Genomic DNA, 21,104 nt, shown 5'->3' on the forward strand with positions numbered 1-21,104 from the left:
CGAGGCTGATCTGTCCTACGCATCGGGTCCGGTGCCACCATTCAAAGTAAGGGAAACAAGCAGTGGAGCCTTGCAGTTTCCTACTGCTCATGCTCGAGTTGTGCAGCGCTTTGTGAATGTCTGGCTGTCTTCTGGGACACACACAGGTCCCAGAAGACAACGTGAGGAAGAGAAGACAGAAGATCACCGCAGAATAGGAAGTGGCAGATTAAGATGATCTGCCTAGAAACAGCCATTTCTGGTAAGTATAAAACATTTTTTTTTTTTTTTCACATTTTTTTTGGAGCCTTTTTTTTTTTTTTTTTCGGGTGGACCTCCGCTTTAAGTATTAAATTAGCTAAATACATTGTAGACACAGAGAAACCAAGATGTGTGAAGACTTATGCCTCGTACACACACTCAGGATTTTCGACAGGAAAAAGTCAGTTGGAAATCCCAACGGGGGAAAAAAGAGAGCCGGTGACGTGTCGGTTCCTGTCTTGACTGCGCAGGCGCAATCCTTGCCAACGGAAATCTCAGAACCTCGGCCGGCAACCAGGCTCATTCCTTAACATCCCCGTGGATTGGAGGATGTTAAAAAAAGAGCCAGGAGCCCGAGCGAAGCAAGGACGTGAGGCCGACTGGCCACTTACCTCAAATTCCACGTCGCCCTGAAGGTTGAGATTTCCGTCGGCAAGGATTGCGCCTGCGCAGTCAAGACAGGAACCATCTCGATAGCCGGAACCATACCGTCAGATCACCTGTTCTCTTCCCTTTTTTTTGACAGCGTTTTTTTCCTGTCGGGAAAACTGCAATGGAGCATACACATGGCCGGGATTCCTGCCCAAAAGCTCTCCTCGCAGTGTTCCCGCCGGAAATCCCGGCTAGGTGTACGAGGCATTACAGTTGGTTTTCTTTAGAAAGTAGCCACGGTCTGCGTAGAAAAGCCAGCATGCTGAAGAGAAGGACCCATGTTCTCTATGTGGAAGCAGTGGACTCTCTACAAAGATACAATGCACCCCCGGCTGAGTCAGACCTCTACAGCCGTGCAATCATCAAAGCTCAATCTTTCTGCTGATTGGGGAGGTCTAGCTCTGACTCGGCATGGAGTGCATTGGACCTCTACAGAAAGACCACTGCTTCCACACAGAACAAGGGTCCGAAGAGCACCCAATGCACGTTGCTGATAGACTTGCATTGCAGAACAGTGCAGCACCTGGCGAGGCACAAACGTACATTGCAGTGCGGTGGAAGGCCAGATATGGTGCTTGCAACTTTTGTGGCGCATTTTTGATTGGTTAAGCAGCTTATTCATATGAATGGTCTGCCCTAATGCAATGCATGTTAATGTGCCGCAGATAGCGTGTCAATACCACATGAATGGGCCCTCAGACTTTGTTCACCTTTTTGATATGATGCCTGGAATGGATTTATGATTTAAAGTGTAAGTTCACTTTGGTCTTTATGTAATGTGTGTTTTTTTTTTTTTTCTCAACAGTTCTACTTTAAACCACAAGCTATTTTGGGTACCTCTTTGCTTAATATTGGGGAGATCTAATTTTACAGTGCACCTGCTGCATTGAGCAGACGGACATCTCCAATTAACCACTTAAGACCCAAACCATTATGCAGGTTAAGGACCTGGCCAGTTTTTGTGATTCGGCACTGCGTTGCTTTAACTGACAATTGCGCGGTCGTGCGACGTGGCTCCCAAACAAAATTGGCGTCCTTTTTTCCCCCACAAATAGAGATTTCTTTTGGTGGTATTTGATCACCTCTGCGGTTTTTATTTTTTGCGCTCGAAACAAAAAGCGACAATTAAAAAAAAAAATGCAATATTTTTAACTTTTTGCTGAAGGGGGCGCTGAAGGGGTTAAGTGTGACCTCATATGTGTTTCTAACTGTAGGGGGGCGGGGCTGGACGTGTGACATCACTGATCATCTTTCCCTATATCAGGGAACAGACGATCACCACAGTGAAGAACGGGGAAGCTGTGTTTACACACACCTCTCCCCGTTCTTCAGCTCCTGTGCCCGATCGCGGGACACCGGCGGCGATCGGGCCTGCGGGTCCTGCGGTCACGGAGCTTCGGTACCTGTACGTGCCTGTGCCCAGCCGTGCCATTCTGCCGACGTATATCGGCATTAGGCTGTCCTTAAGTGGTTAAACCCTGTACAGTGAAGTTACAGCTGGCACGTAGACACTGGGCCGCCATCAGGGGGGTAAAGGCATTACACCTATAAGGGGCCCAATGGTCCCCAGCCCATAGGGACACAGATCGGTCACCTCCCCCAGTCACCCCCCTCCCCCCACACAGTTAGAACACTCACTAGGCTACACATTTAACCCCTTCCCCGCCCCCTAGTGGTTAACCCCTTCCCTGCCAGTCACATTCATACAGTAATTAGTGCATATTTATAGCACCGTTCACTGTATAAATGTGAATGGTCCCAAAAATGTGTCAAAAGTGTCCGATGTGTCCACCATAATGTCGCAGTCCTGAAAAAAAACGCAGATCGCCGCCATTACTAATAAAAAATAAATAAAACAAATTATTATGTCCACTATTTTGTAGGCAATATAACTTTTGCGCAAACCAGGTTATTGCGATTTTTTTTTTTTTTTTTTTATTACCAAAAATATGTAGAATACGTATCGGCCTAAACTGAGGAAAAAAAAAATTTTTTTTTAAAAAAATTTGATATTTATTATAGCAAAAAGTAAAAAATATTGTGTTTTTTTTTTTTTTTTCAAAATTGACACTCCTTTTTTTTACTTTATAGCCCAAAAAATAAAAACCGCACAGGCGATGAAATACCACCAAAAGAAAGCTCTATTTGTGGGCAAAAAAAAAGGACGTCAATTTTGTTTGGGAGCCACGTCGCACGACTGCGCAATTGTCAGTTAAAGCGACGCAGTGCCGGAAGCTAACATTTCGTCTGGGCAGATTTACGCCTAGAATATGTAAATCAGCTAGATACGCCTATTCACGAATGTACGCCCGGCCGTCGCAGTACAGATACGCCGTTTACGTTAGGCTTTTTCCGGCGTAAAGTTACCCCTGCTATATGAGGCGCAGCCAATGTTAAGTATGGACGTCGGGCCAGCGTCGAATTTTCCATAGATTACGTCGTTTGCGTAAGTCGTTTGCGAATAGAGCTGGACGTAATTTACGTTCACGTCGCAAGCATTGGCTTTTTGAGGGTTAATTTGGAGCATGCGCACTGGGATACTTTCACAGACGGCAAATGCGCCGTTTGTAAAAAGCGTAATTTACGTGGGGTTACAATACATTTACATAAAACACGCCCACATCTACCACATTTGAATTTGGCGGGCTTACGCCGGCCTATTTACGCTACGCCGCCGCAACTTACGGAGCAAGTGCTTTGTGAATACTGCACTTGCCCATCTAAGTTGCGGAGGCGTAGCGTAAATAGGATACGTTACGCCCGCACACAAATATGCGCTCCCTATCTGAATCTACCCCTGTGTGTCATATCTACACAGCTGAACACACAAGTTACATTGCAGCCGTAGTGAGAGAATTAATTTTGACTCTTTTGCAGACACAGATTATCGTGAACTCCATCTCCTCTGATCTGAACCTGTATTATGGAGTGATTTCAAGAGCAATTGTCTACAAGGCCGGGTATTATCTGCAGGATGAAATCAGAGGAAAGAGCAGTTACCTCCGTACCACAAATCCCAACGCCAATATTACCATGATCCCCACCCGGGGCTTCAGCCTGCCCTGCAAGTTTGTCTACCATGTCATTTTACCGCTTTCCGATTCAGGAAGCCGTCCGCATGCTCTGCAGGTAAGTGTCTCCATTGATTTCTCCATCATTCTCTGCCAGAGACACCAAATTCTGTATAGAAGGTGGCTCTACGGGAGACCAATGATAACACTACATCACTGCAAACTCCTAACCTTTTCACTTCCGTGACATAAAGGGGAGATGCGCTGTTTTGTACCTAAATGCTTCCAGTGGTATATTTAACTAACAAACGAAACATATTTATCATCCATTGAGGGACACAGGATTTCAGATACAGTCAGGATATACTGACGCCTACTGGAGAATTGTACGCTGGCAACAAAAAAATGTGTAAGCCTGACCCTGTATATATGTAGTGTCCTTCAGCTCCTGGCTTCTAGCCTTTTTATTTTTTTCCTTGGATTCCTTATACATTGACTTTACTCAGGATTCCTCACTACTTCGCTGCTTGAGCAGTTCTCTATATTCAGCTATCCAGATGGGCCTGGCCTAGGGTGACCACATTTCCAAACTACCATTCAGGGACACTCCCCCTTTCCCAAAAATCAGCTTGTGGCGTAACGAATCACAGCACGGTGATTGGACACAAGAGGCGGGATTCATGATTTCTCCAATCACAAGCAGGGGGGGGGGATTGTGCTCCTCCAGGCATTCCCGGCCAAGACAAGTACTGTCAGTGTGTAAAACGGTGATGTGACAGCCTTTTTTGGGGGCATCAGATTGGCCCGGGGGGGGGGGGGGGGGGGTGGCTGTGTCAGTTTCAGTTGTATTGTCCTGGAATGAATGTGCCCGGAACAGACCTGCAAAATGCGGGACACGTGGTCAGCCTGGCCTGGCCTGGCTTTGAAGGCCAAATCCAGACCCTGCAGGGGTAGACCACTATTTAATTGAGCATGTGGAACAGATGTCTTACTCTGCAGTTGTAGCAAGCATCTAAACCAGGGGTCTCAAACTCAAATTACCTGAGGGCCACAAGACAAGTTTTCATATGCCATGGGGGGCCGCATGCAAACTTCCAAACTTCAAAAACAACAGTACTGGTGTCAGCGAACGCATTATTAACCCCCAGCACTGGTGTCAGCGAGCGCATTATTACCACCAGCACTGGTGTCAGCGAGCGCATTATTACCACCAGCACTGGTGTAAGTCAGGGTTTGACAAATTTGCTTGGAATCTAGGAGCCAGCTAAAAAAGTTAGGAGCCAGAAAACGCACCCCGTCCCGACGAGCTTGCGCGCAGAAGCGAACACATACGTGAGCAGCGCCCGCATATGTAAACGGTGTTCAAACCACACATGTGAGGTATCGCCGCGATTGGTAGAGCGAGAGCAATAATTCCAGCACTAGACCTCCTCTGTAACTTAAAACATGCAACCTGTAGATTTGTTTAAACGTCACCTATGAAGATTTTAAAGGGTAAAAAAGTTTGTCGGCATTCCACAAGCGGACACAATTTTGAAGCGTGACATGTTGGGTATGAATTTACTCGGCGTAACATTATCTTTCATAATATAAAAAAAAATGGGGATAACTTTACTGTTGTCTTATTTTTTAATTAAAAAAAGTGTAATTTTTTCCCAAAAAAGTGCGCTTGTAAGACCGCTGCGCAAATACGGCCTAACAGAAAGTATTGCAATGATCGCTATTTTATTCTCTAGGGTGTTAGGATAAAAAATATATATAATGTTTGGGGGTTCTAATTAGAGGGAAGAATATGGCAGTGAAAATAGTGTAAAATGACATTAGAATTGCTGTTTAACTTGTAATGCTTCACTTGTAATACCAACGGCCACCACCAGATGGCGCCAGCTCACATCTGGTGGTAATAACTTGTAATACCAACGGCTCACCACCAGATGGCACCAGCTCAAAAAAAAAAAAAATGTATTTTTTTTTGCTCCCCTCACTTCCACCCTGCCTGAGGGCCATTTATAACTGGTCCGCGGGCCGCAAATGGCCCGCGGGCCGGTACTTTGAGACCACTGATCTAAACGTATGCCCTGCATAGGTTTAATGTTCATCCATATGTGCAGCGAGACCACACTGATGCTGAGATGGCGATTTCAAATGCAAAGAGTTGCTTGGCCTTCAAGGGAAATCATCTCTTCGGCTTACACTGGATACTACGATTAGGGATGCCACAGGAGGACAAAATGTACTCCTGCCTCAATGTAAGAGGTATAAGGAGCGGTTGGTGGTATCCTACCCTTCTCCATCTACTTCTGCAGTAGGTACTTGCCCTCAGAGCCTGGCTTCCACTCAGCGGATCTCTGACTTCAAGCCCTATGGACTAACTCGGAACAAACTAAAAGCCTGATGAGTGAAGTTGTGCCCCAACTTTCTTCAGGAAAATCCCCCTGTCCCTGGAACATGAAAACCCTCTCACGGTACTTGGTACCCTGTCCCTCCAGAGCAGGGCTGGGACAAGGGGTGGGCGGGAGGGATGGCTGCCCTGGGCAGTGTGGTATCATGTGAGCTTAGAGAATGGGGATTTGTGTTGGGAGGAGGGATTTCAGCAGGGGGCCAGGTTTGTACTGGGAGGATGGGGGGGGGATTATTTTTTTTTGGGGGGGGGGGGGGTATTTTTGCTGCCAAATAATGCTTGGGGGGGTTTAGACTTAGATGGTGTTCAAGGTGTTGCAGTACCTTCGCCACCAGGAAATAATGGGAGTCTTTCTTGCGACAAGGGATGTAGCCTGGATGCTTAGAGTATTAACCTTGCTTGTACTGTCCCTAAGCGATGGACTCCGCACCGAATGGTTTGCCATCTAGCTGCACCTCTGAACCTTAATGGTGACCATTGCTGAAGTGCTCTTTACCTCCACGGGATATTAGCTGTCAGATGTCTGTGCTAGTGAGCCCTCATAGAAAGCCAACTTGGAGCTCCCAAGGGTGCAGAGTCTAATGCCGCGTACACACGATCATTTTTCGGCATGAAGAAAATGTTGTTTTTCAAAAACGTCATTTAAAATGATGGTGTGTGGGCTACACATAATTTTTTGTTTTTTGGGGTTGTAAAAAATTATCGTGTGTGGGCTAAAACAACGTAAAAAAAAAAACACGCATGCTCAGAAGTCGGGAGCGCTCGTTCTGGTAAAACTAGCGTTCATAATGGAGATCGCACATTCATCACGCTGTAACAGACAGAAAAGCGCAAATCGTCTTTTACTAACACGGAATCAGCTAAAGCAGCCCCAAGGGTGGCGTCATCCGCATGGAACTTCCCCTTTATAGTGCCGTTGTACGTCACCGCGCTTTGCTAGAGCGTTTCTTTAAAAACGATGGTGTGCGGGCAACGTCGTTTTAATGATGAAGTTGGGAAAACAGCATTTTTTGGACATACTGAAAAATGATCGTGTCTGCCTTTTCACCAGAGACCCTAATTGTGGGAATGGACTTGCTGCAAGCTGGAACCAGGTCATTGCCCCCAGGTACACCCAGTTGTAGAGACTACCCCCGTGTGCAGAGTACAAAGTACAAAGGGCAGGAGACAGAAACAAATCCAGGAACAAGCCAAGGTCAGGGCGGGGGGCAGAGATGGTAGACAAAGCCGGGTCAGTACACGGAAAGTCAGACACAGAATACAAGTAATAGAAGGCAAACGGGAGCTTGGAGAACTGGGATGTTGGTCAGGCAAGGCGGCCAGGGAGGTGGGCCAGGAAGTGATGGAAGCGAAAGGAAATATAAACCCAGAGAATGGCAGGTGACACCCACATGTGAGCACAGAAGCCAAACACATGTGAAAGGACTAGGAGAAGCACCGCAGCAAGGAGCTAAAAATTACACAGGCCAGGAAAACTGCAGGCTAGACTGACACTAACTTCCTACAGCAGGTAAACTCCGCTATAAATAGAGTATGTTCAGAAGACATTGTGGGACCTGGTTCCCTTTGGTTGGTCCTCCAGAGACCTTTCCTTGTACTGCCCTTAATCAAGTCAATTTTCTTAGTGGTTTTGCGAAGATATCGGTTTCTTACTCCATGACTGTTGAAGCTTTGCTAGCCATGTCTTCAGGTCAGGGTTAGGCATGCTTGTCAGAATTCTTCTGCCGGGCCTCGTGGACACCTCTGAGTATTGGACATAATTCTTTAGTTTTATCCTCGCTTCTTATCTCACCAGTATGGGACTGAGGTATAACTTCCATTCTGGCCGCACGATTTCCTGAGTTGCCGAGTGGTGTAACTTCTCGCCACTTGTGATCTGCTGTGTTGTGCTGATATTGTAAATTCTCTGCTATACCTTGCTTAGCAAGACTAATTGTCTGAATAGGCAACCCTTTTGTCAGAGTTTCTATCCCCTTGATCTTATGGGTTGGGGGTGTGAGGCCTATAGCCTTCCCACGTAGACCGTCTACTTGTCTGGTCCTCTTCTCTTTTATGTCATAGGTTCCCTCTTGGGGATCTGTTCCTTCTAGGGGTTGCCCCCAGTGGTTTCTCTGTTGACAACATTGGGTTGTAGTAGGTTGTTTTTTTCTTTTCAGAAATGTGGTTCCACCTGTCATGATGGGTTCTTTTAGATCAGTTTCTTCGGGTTCAATGTTCCCCCTCATCTGGAGTCATTCTTGCCTGGCAGGGACCTTCTTTATCCTGGTCTTGAGCATCAGGTTGATTCTCCGTGCCCCTCCCATCAATCATTTGGGCTAATTTTGGATGTCCCAACCGTATCTGACTTCCTGTGTCCCTCAATGGTCAACGATAGAAAAGAAAAATAGTATTTTTGTGTTTAAAGGAGAAGTCCAGCCTGAGCTCGTTTGGCTGTACTTCTTCTCCTATGGATCACAGGAGTGTAGTTCGTTTTGCACTCCTGTGACCCATTTTCATATCAACTATGTCAGTCTAGGCACCACTTCATCTCAACCAATGGGAGTCTAGATCAGCCAGAGGCTTTGACCAATGACTGGCTCAGCCTCTCAGCGAGCCGATGTGAGCCTGACCCGGCTGCTCCGCCCCTCCACAGCCCAGCCCTTCAATGAGCGAGGAGGGAGCAGAGAGCTGTGACTGATAGTCTCCATCTCTCTGCTCACGGAGCTCTGAAAACCGAATGATCGGCGGTGTTCGATCGCTCAGTTCTCAGTGTAGAGGCGCTGGGGGACCTTCTCCTTTTTTTAAACCCTTTTATTTATTTATTTATTTATTTATTTTTATTTATTTTTTGGAGTCCTTCAAGGGACACAGGCAGTGATCTCAGCGGGGGAGGGGTATCGATGGTTTCAAGAAACTATTAGACAATCACCTGAAGGACCACAACATACAGAGATATACAATGTAATACTGACATATAATGTCCTATGTAACAAGTCCCAACCTCTTGTGTTTTCGGTTGAGGCTCTTGGTATTGCTTTACCAAAAAACTGAGGTATGCTGGGTAGACATGTGCACAGCAAAAATTTTCGTTTATTTCTGTTTCGTTTCTGTTCGTTTATCGTGATTCGTAACGAGTCGTAATTTCGTAAGACGTTAGTTATCGTATTCGTACTCTTTAGTATTTTCGTAACACTCTTTTTTCCGTTTTCTGTTTTTTTCTGTTAGTTTATTTTTCGTTGAATCGAGATTCGTATTTTCGTTATATTTTGTATTCTGCCGCGTTCGTATTTTTAAAATGATTTTATTCGTTCCTTCGTTTTTACGTTAGTTTAATTTTCGTTGTTTTGTTATTCGTATTTATATTATATTTTCCATCATGCCGCATTCGTATTTTCGTAAAGAAATATATTTTCGTTGCTTTATGATCATTCGTATTTTCATGTCTAATTTCCTTTGATTGTAAAAACGTACTTTTGTAGATTTTATTGCATTCGTAATTCTGTTAGAATACATTTTACGTTTATTCGACACACTACTCGTCGTAATTTTGTAATTCGGATTTTACTGTGATTGACTTGACTGTCTTAGCACACACACCCTGTTTAGAATGAAGTCTGACGTAGAAGAAAACTAAAATATGTCAGATATTACAAATACAAATCTAGAAATGAGATGCACTGCAGTCTAACACAGAAAAAGACACAAGGAGCCAGGAGGTAATGAGAAAGAAGCTGATTGGGGGAAGGAACAAACCTCTTCAGAGGAAAGGGACAGCGCTCAGTGGCTATTGGTCAGAAATATTTCAGTACTAACGAAAGCTAATTTACATTATTTTGTATTTTCGTTGTTTTCATTTCAGTTTTCCGAAGATCCGTAATTTATTTTTCGTTAGTTTTGATTTTCGTTTTTTAGTCTTTGTTCGGCATTTCGTTTTCTTTTCGGTCTTCGAATATTAGTAAGTTTGCATTTTCGTTCATTTTGTTTTTCGTAATTATTTTTTTTTTTTGGGTTCGGTATTTTCGTTGTTTCTATGTTTTCGTTTCTTTCTTCTTTCGTATCTTCGTTGTTTTCCATATTCGTTATTTTGAAAATATCGTTATTCGTTATTAATTGCGCTAAACCATTCGTTCATTCGTATGTTAACGAATCAACTAAAATAACGAAAAATGACGGAAAACGTATTCGTAACTTAAAAAATTGCACATGCCTAATGCTGGGTAGAGGAGGGGTTATGTGGGAAATGTCTAATGCAGCGTACAATTTCCGCCAAGAAAAGTTCGATGTGAAGTTTTGGTCGTAAATTCCGCCCGTGTGTAGGCTCCATCAGACTTTTTCTGTCGGAATTTCTACCAACAAAAATTTAAGAGCTGGTTCTCAAATTTTCCAACGGGAAAAGTTCTCGTCGGAAATTCTGATCGTCTGTATGCAATTGAACTTAATTTTTCTCGGCTCGTCGTAGTGTTGTACGTCACCGCGTTCTTGGCAGTCGGAATTTCAGACAACATTTGTGTCACCGTGTGTATGAAACACAAGTTTGAGCCAAAATTCAGCCGAAAAAAAATCCATGGCTTTCTTGTCGGAATTTCCGATCGTCTGCATTACAATTTTTTTTTTTTTATTGTCTACCATATCCAATCTCCCTTTAGGGGGCAGTATAAACGGACAGTATTTGAATTCCTGTGTCCCTCAATGGACTACAAGAAGAGTATTTTCTTGGAGTCAGAAGGTGGTGAAGTTTGGATAAGTAGATTCCACCTTTTTGAGTCCACGATGGGAGATTGCAGGTCATTTGTTATGGATTGCTCTGGTTCCAGCACATCTCTTTATCTGTATATTCGTGCTTCAGACATCTTTTTGTTTTGTCTCATTCTTCATCACTTACTGGCTTTCTATTGTATTTGGATGATCTCCTCTATCGTAACCCATCTTGTTGCAGGTTTTATCCCATGTGACCAACGAATGTCTACAAACCGCACATCGATATAAAAGTCCCTCCATTTCTTTTCCCGCGTTGGGGACGGGAAGTATTGGTCTCCCCAAAGAAAATGTGTCTAAAGCCATGACGGAGACGGTGCTAAACTTCGCCAAAGTGAACCAGTGCCAGCTGGACGTGTATTTTGTCATTCACCCTAATGACAAGGTCACCTACCAGGTGAGATAACCGTTTTCATTAAAGGGGAACTCCACCCAGGATGAATATCATATATATACTGACAGGTTATCTATAAGTGAAATGTTACTTTTTTCTATTTCTGAGTTGCAAAAATCTAAAACGAAGCATCTTGGGGGGAAAAAAATGAATGTTGGTGCAATTCCATGTGTAGTGCTGCAACGCATGTTCATCAGTACGTGTATTGGGGTGCCATCGCACCAACATATTTAATGTGCGTTACATCAGCAGGTCCTGAGCACACGATCAGAGAGGTTGTTCCATTAATGCAGGCATGTCCAAAGTCCGGCCCGCGGGCCAACCGCGGCCCGCATTCTGGTTTCGAATGGCCCACCTGGTAATTTGGACATGTATATCTTTTGTGGCCCCCAACGAATCCCCGAGCACCGGGGGCCACAAAAGATACACATGTTGGCTGCCTGAGAGGGGGTGGGATGAGTGCATACAGGAGAATTTCCTGTTTGCACAGCGGCCTCTGTAATAGGGAGTCTCATCTCCTTCACTTCCTTTGGATGACTGTTCTGTCTATCATATGAGACGGGACTTTGTATTAAAGAGGCTGCCTAGAAAACAGATTCTCCTGTATGAATACTGTTGACACTTGTCCCGCCCCCTCCCTGTCCCATACTAAGGCTGCAGAAGGGCCTGGATCAGGCTGCATTCCTGGCAATGGTGGGGGCTGCATTCCTGGCAATGGGTGGGAGCTGCATTCCTGGCAATGGGTGGGAGCTGCATTCCTGGCAATGGGTGGGAGCTGCATTCCTGGCAATGGTGGGTGCTGCTTTCCTGGCAATGGGTGGGTGCTGCATTCCTGGCAATGGTGGGTGCTGCTTTCCTGGCAATGGGTGGGTGCTGCTTTCCTGGCAATGGAGGGTGCTGCAATGGTGGGGGCTGCATTCCTGGCAATGGGTGGGAGCTGCATTCCTGGCAATGGGTGGGAGCTGCATTCCTGGCAATAGGTGGGAGCTGCATTCCTGGCAATGGTGGGTGCTGCTTTCCTGGCAATGGGTGGGTGCTGCTTTCCTGGCAATGGGTGGGTGCTGCTTTCCTGGCAATGGAGGGTGCTGCAATGGTGGGGGCTGCATTCCTGGCAATGGTGGGGGCTGCATTCATGGAAACGGTGGCACTGATTAGGCTGCATTGATGGGCACTGACCGTTATTTTGCTTCACAGGTGCGTGTTATACGCCAATAAATCTGGTATATCCAAATAATACGCCTGAGCTCATCTCTTCACCACACAAAGACAAGAGAATTCTTGTTAGGCCGTGTATTAGTTGCTCGGACGAACACACTTGGGCCAAATTTTAATGGTTCAAAAATATTGGGCAAAATGGTCGGCCCTCACGCATGTTCACTTCATCTAATCTGGCCCTCTTTGAAAAAAGTTTGGACACCCCTGTGAATGGGTTTGGACTTATTATTATTAATAATACATAATATATATTTTATATATATATATATATATATATATATATATATATGTGTGTGTGTGTGTATATATATATATATATTGAAATCAAAGTAAGCAGCTGCAGAAACACTCTATTTTATTATTACAATTTTTTTCTATATTGAAATAATAGAATATTTTCACATTAAATCAAGAGGAATAAATGAAGAATAATGATATTTTTCCCATTACCTGTCAGTAGGGAGGGGGCATTTTTGGCTCATTGGGGTTTATAAAGAGCTGTGATGTATTCAGACAATAGACACAAAAGAATAGTGTGACACTACTCCATATATAATATATGACAAAACTATATGTGACAGTAGATCTCCATCTTCATCCATCTCATAAAAAACGTATTTCCACTCCGCGCTCCACCACAAGAAATGTCCGCTCACCTGACATACAGGTCTCAACAGCATTAGAATTGGATATCGATCACCCCATCCATCAGATTCCCCCACCCCAGCAATCCAATCACCAGACTAAAAGGTTGTGAGGTCCCGTTCAATCCCCCTATACTGTGTGCACAATTACCAGTCAAGTTGTATTTTTGAGGATTCATTTAATTATTAAACTACAGCGATCTCAGTCAATCCCAAAATGTTACCAAACCTGAATACTTAAAGAGGAACTGCAGTCTGCTCACATAATTTGTAATTAAAATATCTTTGCCATTCTGAAGCTTCCCCCCAACCACTTTGTATATTATTTTATATATACAGTAGAACCTTGGATTGAGAGTAACGCAGTTAACGAGCAATACAAGAACTGTGTTTTGAAAAATCCTAACTCGGTTTGGGAGTGTTGACTGGCAGGATTCAGGCCAAAGAGGTGTGCAGTACCGCTTTTGGCCCGAGGTGGGGGGGGGGGGGGGGCGCCGTTCAGAAAGACTCGTAAATACTACGTTTCCGAGGTCAGCCGAGCTGTCCGGGCCTTTCCGACTGTTTCCGAGGAAAATCTTCCTCTTAAAGAGGTTGTAAACCTCCTTCTGCAAGTTCTACCAATAGGTAAGCCTTCGCCAATGACATTGGCGCAGTATACAGTAAATATCTCCTAAACGCCGCACGTTTATATGATAGGCTTACCTATGGGTAGAACTTGCAGGGGGAGGTTTACAACCTCTTTAAAGCGGAGTTTCACCCAAAAGTGGAATTTCCACTTAATCCACTCCTCGGCCCCTTACATGCCACAATTGGCATGTAATTTTTTTGGGGGGGGGGGTGGGGGGCTTCAGGAGGAGTGGGACATCCTGTCCCACTTCCTCCTTCCGCCCAAGGACCACTATGGCGATACGTCATATCGCCTACGGTGGCCCCTCCCTGTAGGCGATCGCCTGGGACACGTGACAGGTCACCAGGCGATCGTCTGACCACTCACAGAGCTCAGTGCCGCTCGAGCATTCGCAGTGAGTGCCCGGCTGTGAAGCCGAAAGCTGTCACTGCCGGGTGCCCACACTAGGAATGATAGGAATGAAGACGCTGGCCGGAGAGGGGGGGAGAGGAGTGGGGCTCCGGGCGGCGTGTTGCTGGACAGTGGAGCAGGTAAGTGCATGTTTATTAAAAGACAGCAGTTACACTTTTTATAGCTGCTGACTTTTAATAAACATAAAAAACGGCCGGAACTCCCCTTTAATTTTTTGCATCTTCCTGCTGGAACACAAAGCGATACTGCTACTGCTCATGGGGTGATTGGGGTGTACTCAGGCACATCTGGCACACCCTGTGCGCACGCCTATGAGAATATCTATGTATGCACAATTATTGGACAACTATTAGTGTGCAAAATTATTATGCAACTAAATGAAAATGTTCCCATCTCACTTGTTTGTTTTTATCTGTTAACCGCTTGCCGACTGTATACTGTACATATACTGCAGCAGGCGGCTCTCCTGCACAGGATCACATACCTAGGACTGCAGGTACTGTGGACTGGATGTCCATCGGCACCCACTGATCACCAGGCAGAGAGCCAGAATGATGCTCTGCCTTTGTAAACAAGGCAGATTGCTGTTCTGTCAGTAGGTAAGGCATTGATCCTGTGTTCCTCCGGAGCAGGAACACGGGACCAGTGCCTTCCTATAGTAACATAACCCCCCCCCCCCCCCACAGTGAGAAAATATATAGGCACACATTTAACCCTTTGATCGCCCCCCCCCTGATGTTACCCCTTCCGAAACCAGTGTCATCAGTACAGTGACGGTGCATATTTTTAGCACTGATCACTGTATTAGTGCCACTGGTCCCCAAAAAGTGTCAGTGTGCGAATGTCTGTTGCAATATCACTGTCCCACTATAAGTCGCTGATCGCCGCCATTACTTTAAAAAAAAATCTATAAAAAAAAAATTCCGATAGTTTGTAGACGCTATGGCCCAGATTCTCAAAGGAGATACGCCGTCGTATCTCTGAGTTGTGCCGTCGTATCTATGCGCCTGATTCATAGAATCAGTTACGCATAGATTTCTATTAGATCCGACCGGCGTAAGTCTCTTACGCTGTCGGATCTTAACTGCATATTTACGCTGGCCGCTAGGGGCGTGTACGCTGATATACGCCTAGAAATATGTAAATCAGCTAGATACGCGAATTTACGAACGTACGCCCGGCTGACGCAGTACAGATGCGCCGTTTACGTTAGGCTTTTCCCAGCATAAAGTTACCCCTGCTATATGAGGCGTAGATGCGGCGTACCAATGTTAAGTATGGACGTCGTTCCTGCGTCGAATTTTGTCAATTTTACGTCGTTTGCGAATAGGGCTTGGCGTCATTTACGTTCACGTCGGAAGCATTGGCTTCTTGCGGGTTAATTTGGAGCACGAGCACGTGCACTTTACGCGGGGTCACCTAAAATTAACATAACACACGCCCACATCTACCACATTTGAATTAGACGGGCTTACGCCGGCCTATTTACGCTACGCCGCCGCAACTTTCGTTTGAGAATACGGCACTTGCCTGTAAAAGTTGCGGAGGCGTAACGTAAATAGGATACGTTACGCCCGCACAAAGATACGCCATTCTACGTGAATCCGGGCCTATAACTTTTTCGCAAACCAATCAATACATAGCTCCCAACTGTCCCTTATTTGGAGGGACTGTCCCTCTGTCCCTCTTTCCTCATGTTGGTCTGATCTATAAAGATGTATATAAAATGTACTTTTTATCTTTCAAAAAAGTGTTTTCCAGCACTTAATCTTCCATCTGAGTTCTAAATTGCTGCATTTGTAAATTTTAAAAGCCGATATAAAGGAATAGTGGAGGTAAAAGAAAAGCCCTTGTGGATTGAATTAACTATTTTTTATTTTTTTTGGTTATGTCCCCTTTTAAGAGGCGTGGCAAGGGGTGTGTCCTATGCCTACGTACATTTGCTAGTAGGTGTCCCTCATTCCCATCTCAAAATGTTGGGAGGTGTGTCAATATACAGTGCCTTGAAAAAGTATTCATACCCCTTGAAATTCCCCACATCTTCTCATGTTACAACCAAAAACGTAAATGTATTTTATTGGGATTTTATGTGAGAGACACAAAGTGTCACATAATTGTGAAGTGGAAGGAAAATGATACAAATAAATATGTGAAAAGTGTGGGGGGAGGGGCATTTGTATTCAGCCCCCCTTTACTCTGATAACTAAAATCTAGAGGAACCAATCGCCTTCAGAAGTCACCTAATTAGTAAAGAAGTGATGTCACTTGGCTCCACCCTACGTGTTTTGCCACTAACCTATATGGCTTCTTCAGGGTAAGCCTGAAGGAGCTTTTTGGGTTGGGTTTATTTTTCAATAAAAAGCGTAATGCACGATTGGAAGCTTCCTTTTGTTTCCCTTGGGCGAGATCGTGTAGCCAACAGGTTGGAGAGCTTGTTTGCCGTGGATTGAAAGGGACCTTGTAACCTTTAAGTCTGGTGATTGGATTGCTGGGGGGGGGGGGGGATCTGATGGATGGGGTGATCGATATCCAATTCTAATGCTGTTGAGACCTGTATGTCAGGTGAGCGGACATTTCTTGTGGTGGTGGAGCGCGGAGTGGAAATGTTTTTTACGGGACGGATGGATATTTTTGAGCATTGAGACTTTCTATTGATTTATCACCGTGGTTATTCTATTTTATGGAACTCATTTGTGATCTTCTGGAGATCTATTATCACATATAGTTTTGCCATATATTATATATTGAGTAGTGCAACATATATATATATTTATTATTATTAACATTATTTTTTTTTGTGTATTGTCTTTTGAGGTGAGAACACATTTAAGTGTTTTTGCAGCAACTCGGGTGCCAATTCACTGTCTATTCTAAGCACTGATTGGTAGCGCACATATACCCCCTTCCTGCCCAGGCGAAATTTCAGCTTTCAGCACTGCGTTGCTTAACTGACAATTGCGCGGTCGTGCGACGTGGCTCCCAAACAAGGTCCTTTTTTCCCACACAAATAGAGCTTTCTTTTGGTGGTATTTGATCACCTCTGCGGTTTTTAGTTTTTACGCTATAAACAAAAATAGAGCGACAATTTTGAAAAAAATGAATATTCTTTTTGCTGTAATAAATATCCCCCCAAAAAAACGTTTTTTTTCCTCAGTTTAGGGCGATACGTATTCTTCTACGTATTTTTTGTAAAAAAATATCGCAAAAAGCGTTTATTGATTAGTTTGCGCAAAAGTTATAGCGTTTACAAAATAGGGGGTAGTTTTATGGCATTTTTATTAATTAATTTTTTTAATTTTTTTTACTAGTAATGGGGGCGATCAGCGGTTTTTATCGGTACTGCGACATTATGGCGGACACATCGGACACTTTTGACACATTTTTGGGACCGTTGGCATTTTTATAGCGATCAGTGCTATAAAAATGCCACTGACAGGGAAGGGGGTTAACATTAGGAGGCGGGGAAGGGGTTAAGTATGTTCCCTGGGTGTGTTCTAACTGTAGGGGGGGTGGGACTGACTTGGGGAAATGACTGATCGCTTTTCATACATTGTATAAACAGACGATAGGTCATTTGTCCCCCTGACAGGACTGGGAGCTGTGTGTTTACACACACAGCTCCCGGTTCTCGCTCTGTAACGAGCGATCGCGCCTGACACGCGCGTCGGGACCAGGGGCGAGCGGGGGGGCTGAATCGCGAGATGACGTATAGCTATGTGATCTCGCCCAGCAGAGCCGACCTGCTGCCGTATAACTGCGGCGGCTGGTCGGCAAGCAGTTAAAGCAGAACTAAACTCTTTCAATCACCATGACAGTCTTTGATAAAGACTGTGAAAATAGTATTTTATTAATGTGTTTTTTTTATTTTATGTTTACATGCAATCCTAGCATTAGTAAATCTAGGAAGGTGTTTATTTTTATTTATTTATTTTTTACTTGTAATATTTCATTGTTTTTTTTTTATTTCTTCAGTTGTTTTCTGGTCGCTGGCCTAGGCCAAAATGATGTCATGCACCCCAGGAGTCTTCATGGGAAGGGAAAGAGGGGCTTTCTCAGCTAAGCCACACCCTCTTGCCGGCATGCCTGAGCTAAGAGCAGATTGATTGCAGGAAGTAAATACTACATGAATCATCTGCTTTTTACTCAAGATGGCCGTGGCTAGAAATGCTAGGGGGCTGTTTTTTCAAAGTAAATTCTCAGAAAGGTAAAGCATGGAGACGTGGGTGGATGGGGACTTTGCTTTGAATATGAAAAATAGTATTTTTAGTTTGTGGCCCTCAAGATAGTTTAGTGATTTTTTATATCTGCCTAAAGTTCAGAATTTCTTTGACTTTTATTTGAAGGCTTTTCGGTATCAAATGGACTTGTATCGCACCATCATGAATACTGGAGGCACTACAGAGCGGAGAGGTGAGAGGTTTTTTATTGCCCTATAAACTTTACTTTGTATGCCCCTCAGTGGTAGCACTGTAACAGAATACAAAGATTATGAAGTGTGACGGGAGTCACTTTGGGCGGGGGGCTTGTGGAACTCGGCTTACCTTGGAGAGCTCTGGAGACTCCTTGTCCAGCTCCCGGCCCCTCTTATGTGTAAGTCATCCTGTGTTTATAAGGGGCACAGGGTGACCGAGAACCCCAGTTGGGTCTGCTTAACCCACCTCACCGTACAACCACACCGGACTCAGCATGTGTGGTTTGTGTTTGGAAATTCTTCACTTGGGACAGTGATATTCATCAACAATTTCCCTCAAGAAATACATGAAGATCTGCTGGGACTTTGTATGAGCTTTGCCTCATAGACTATTGTAGGTAGGAGCCGGACAGGCTGTTACTGGGGTCTCCTGCTATTGTTTAAGGTGTTCTGTGGTTAGGATAATGTGTAATGTACTTTGTTGAAGCCTTGTTGCCAAATAGTCTGTTCATATAGGCTGGTTTAAGTGAAGTGCCTAGTTAATTAGCATATGGTAATGAAACCACTGTCAGCTATGTGTTGCTAGATGGCTCAAGGCTTTTGCAGTGGTTTCTCCCTCAAGTGTCACCCCCGTTTCCCTGCTGGGTCCCTAGCTTGGCACTCCAGATACTTCTTAAAGGGGAGTTCCACCCACAATTTCACTTTTTAAATATACATACCCCTGTAATACACAAGCTTAATGTATTCTAGTAAAGTTAGTCTGTAAACTAAGGTCTGTTTTGTTAGGTTGTTACAGCATTTAGATAGTTTATAATCTAGAAATAGACCGTGGCCATCTTAAGTGTGGGCATCATGAAGCCAGACTGTATGACTTCCTGGATTTCAGCTTTGCATATCTCGCACATGCTCAGTGCACAAGCAATGTAATAGGTTTCAGTCAGGTTTGCAAGGACTACTGGGAAACATGATGCCTATCCCAGAAACCCTTGCAAATAGCCTAGGCAAATAAGGAGGAGGAAGTAATGAAGGACTACAAAATAAAGGTATTTACAAGCAACAAATTAAATAAAAATTGTCCATTCTGAACACTATGAGATTAGAGCATGCAGCACAGACAAACATAAATAAATGGGTGGAACTCCACTTTAAGCTAAGGTGACCAGATTTTTTTTTTATGAATTTTTTTTTTTACTAGTAATGGTGGCAATCAGCGACTCTGACCATCGCCGCTGCCGCCCGCCTTACAGCCTGTCAAGTCTCACTCTCTGGGCCCCGGCTACTACTGGGTAGGGAGGAAGATCACTCCGCCAGGTAAGGCAAGGAGTTAAGCAGGCAGCCCGGGACTTGAGAAGAACATGTGAGCGAAGCTGAATGGGCACGCACCTAAAACTGAAGAAATATTCCCTCCACTCCGACCAGCACACGATCATCAGAAAGGGGTACAGATAATGGGAAAAAATACACCCCCCTAAGCTAGTAGGAGCGGTGGAGAGGGGTGTGTAATTCAAATATTTTTTCTTTTTATTCTGCACTAACTGTCTTTGAAATTGCCCCAGCCAATGTTCAAATCCAATCCGGGGACAAAACCGGGGACAGACTTGGTCCAAGGACAGTGTCCTCAATCCAGGGACTGTCCCCTGAAACCGGGGACGTCTGGTCATCCTATCTTAAGCTTCACCCCACTGGCCGGCTCAGTCCCTGGCTTGATACACAAGGCTGCTCTGCAAGTGTCACCTCTGCTGGTTGGGTCCCTGGCTTGAAAACCACTGAAGTTTCCCGATACTCCACCGTGCCGAGAATATGGTTCTGGTACTTGCTTCAGCTACTCAATGTGGTCCCTGGTAATAAGGTGGTTGGTCCCTTTGTGGCGACAGCTTCCCTTCTACCTCCGACCACGACAGGTTCTCCGGCTGACAGAACCGTCACTTCTAGTTGGACTGCAAGCCGTAGCTCTCTTACTTCAGGATAGGCCCTCACACAGCCTGGCAGCCAGATGTGCCCAATCTCCAGCCCAGCAGCCCCGGGGCAAACAAAACTCGCCCACTCAGATGGCGGTCCGGGTGGCACACAAGAACACAGATCACCTGACTTCCCCCAAATATATATTCAACAAAATCCCTGCCCATTGGTTGAGATACCCCTAACCTGTTCTTGAGTTGTCTTTCTCAATCTAATACCTTCAGGTGCCTGGCCAATCAATGGATCCCTAGCAATTAACTACAGTAGCTACTCCTGACAAGGAATTTGGCAAAAGGCTCCCTGACTAAACCCCCGGGAGACTACACACGGAAGTCCGGTGATGTGCAGAGGCTGCCAGTCCTGTGTCCACACACTCTGTATACCAGTAACGCAGGCTCGTTAAGTAAATGCCCGCTCTATTGTTGTATTCCATCCCCAAACTTACTGATCCATCTGGATGTACCACATAGGAGACTCAAAGGGGCCTATCTGTGAAGATGTGTTAATTTAAACATTGCATCTTTATAAAAAATCTCTCTAATTAATATATTTTTACCCTTTCGTCTTCCAGGACAGCCATGAGATATAGCTCCTCCCTCCGGGACAGGAAACACATTCACCCCC

General features: G+C 44.8%; 1 protein-coding gene across 1 annotated transcript in view; it reads left to right on the forward strand.

Moving 5' to 3' along the window:
* The window catches only part of LOC120944309 (protein mono-ADP-ribosyltransferase PARP9-like), a 69,907-nt gene that overhangs the window by 22,664 nt on the left and 26,139 nt on the right, over positions 1-21,104 (forward strand). The window contains exons 3-5 of the mRNA XM_040358343.1: positions 3,550-3,801; positions 11,000-11,215; positions 18,454-18,520. Of these exons, the coding sequence (XP_040214277.1) occupies positions 3,550-3,801; positions 11,000-11,215; positions 18,454-18,520 (535 nt within the window). The remainder of the gene's footprint in view (positions 1-3,549; positions 3,802-10,999; positions 11,216-18,453; positions 18,521-21,104) is intronic.

The sequence above is a fragment of the Rana temporaria genome, chromosome 6, assembly GCF_905171775.1.
Source record: "Rana temporaria chromosome 6, aRanTem1.1, whole genome shotgun sequence".
Classification (NCBI taxonomy): domain Eukaryota; kingdom Metazoa; phylum Chordata; class Amphibia; order Anura; family Ranidae; genus Rana; species Rana temporaria.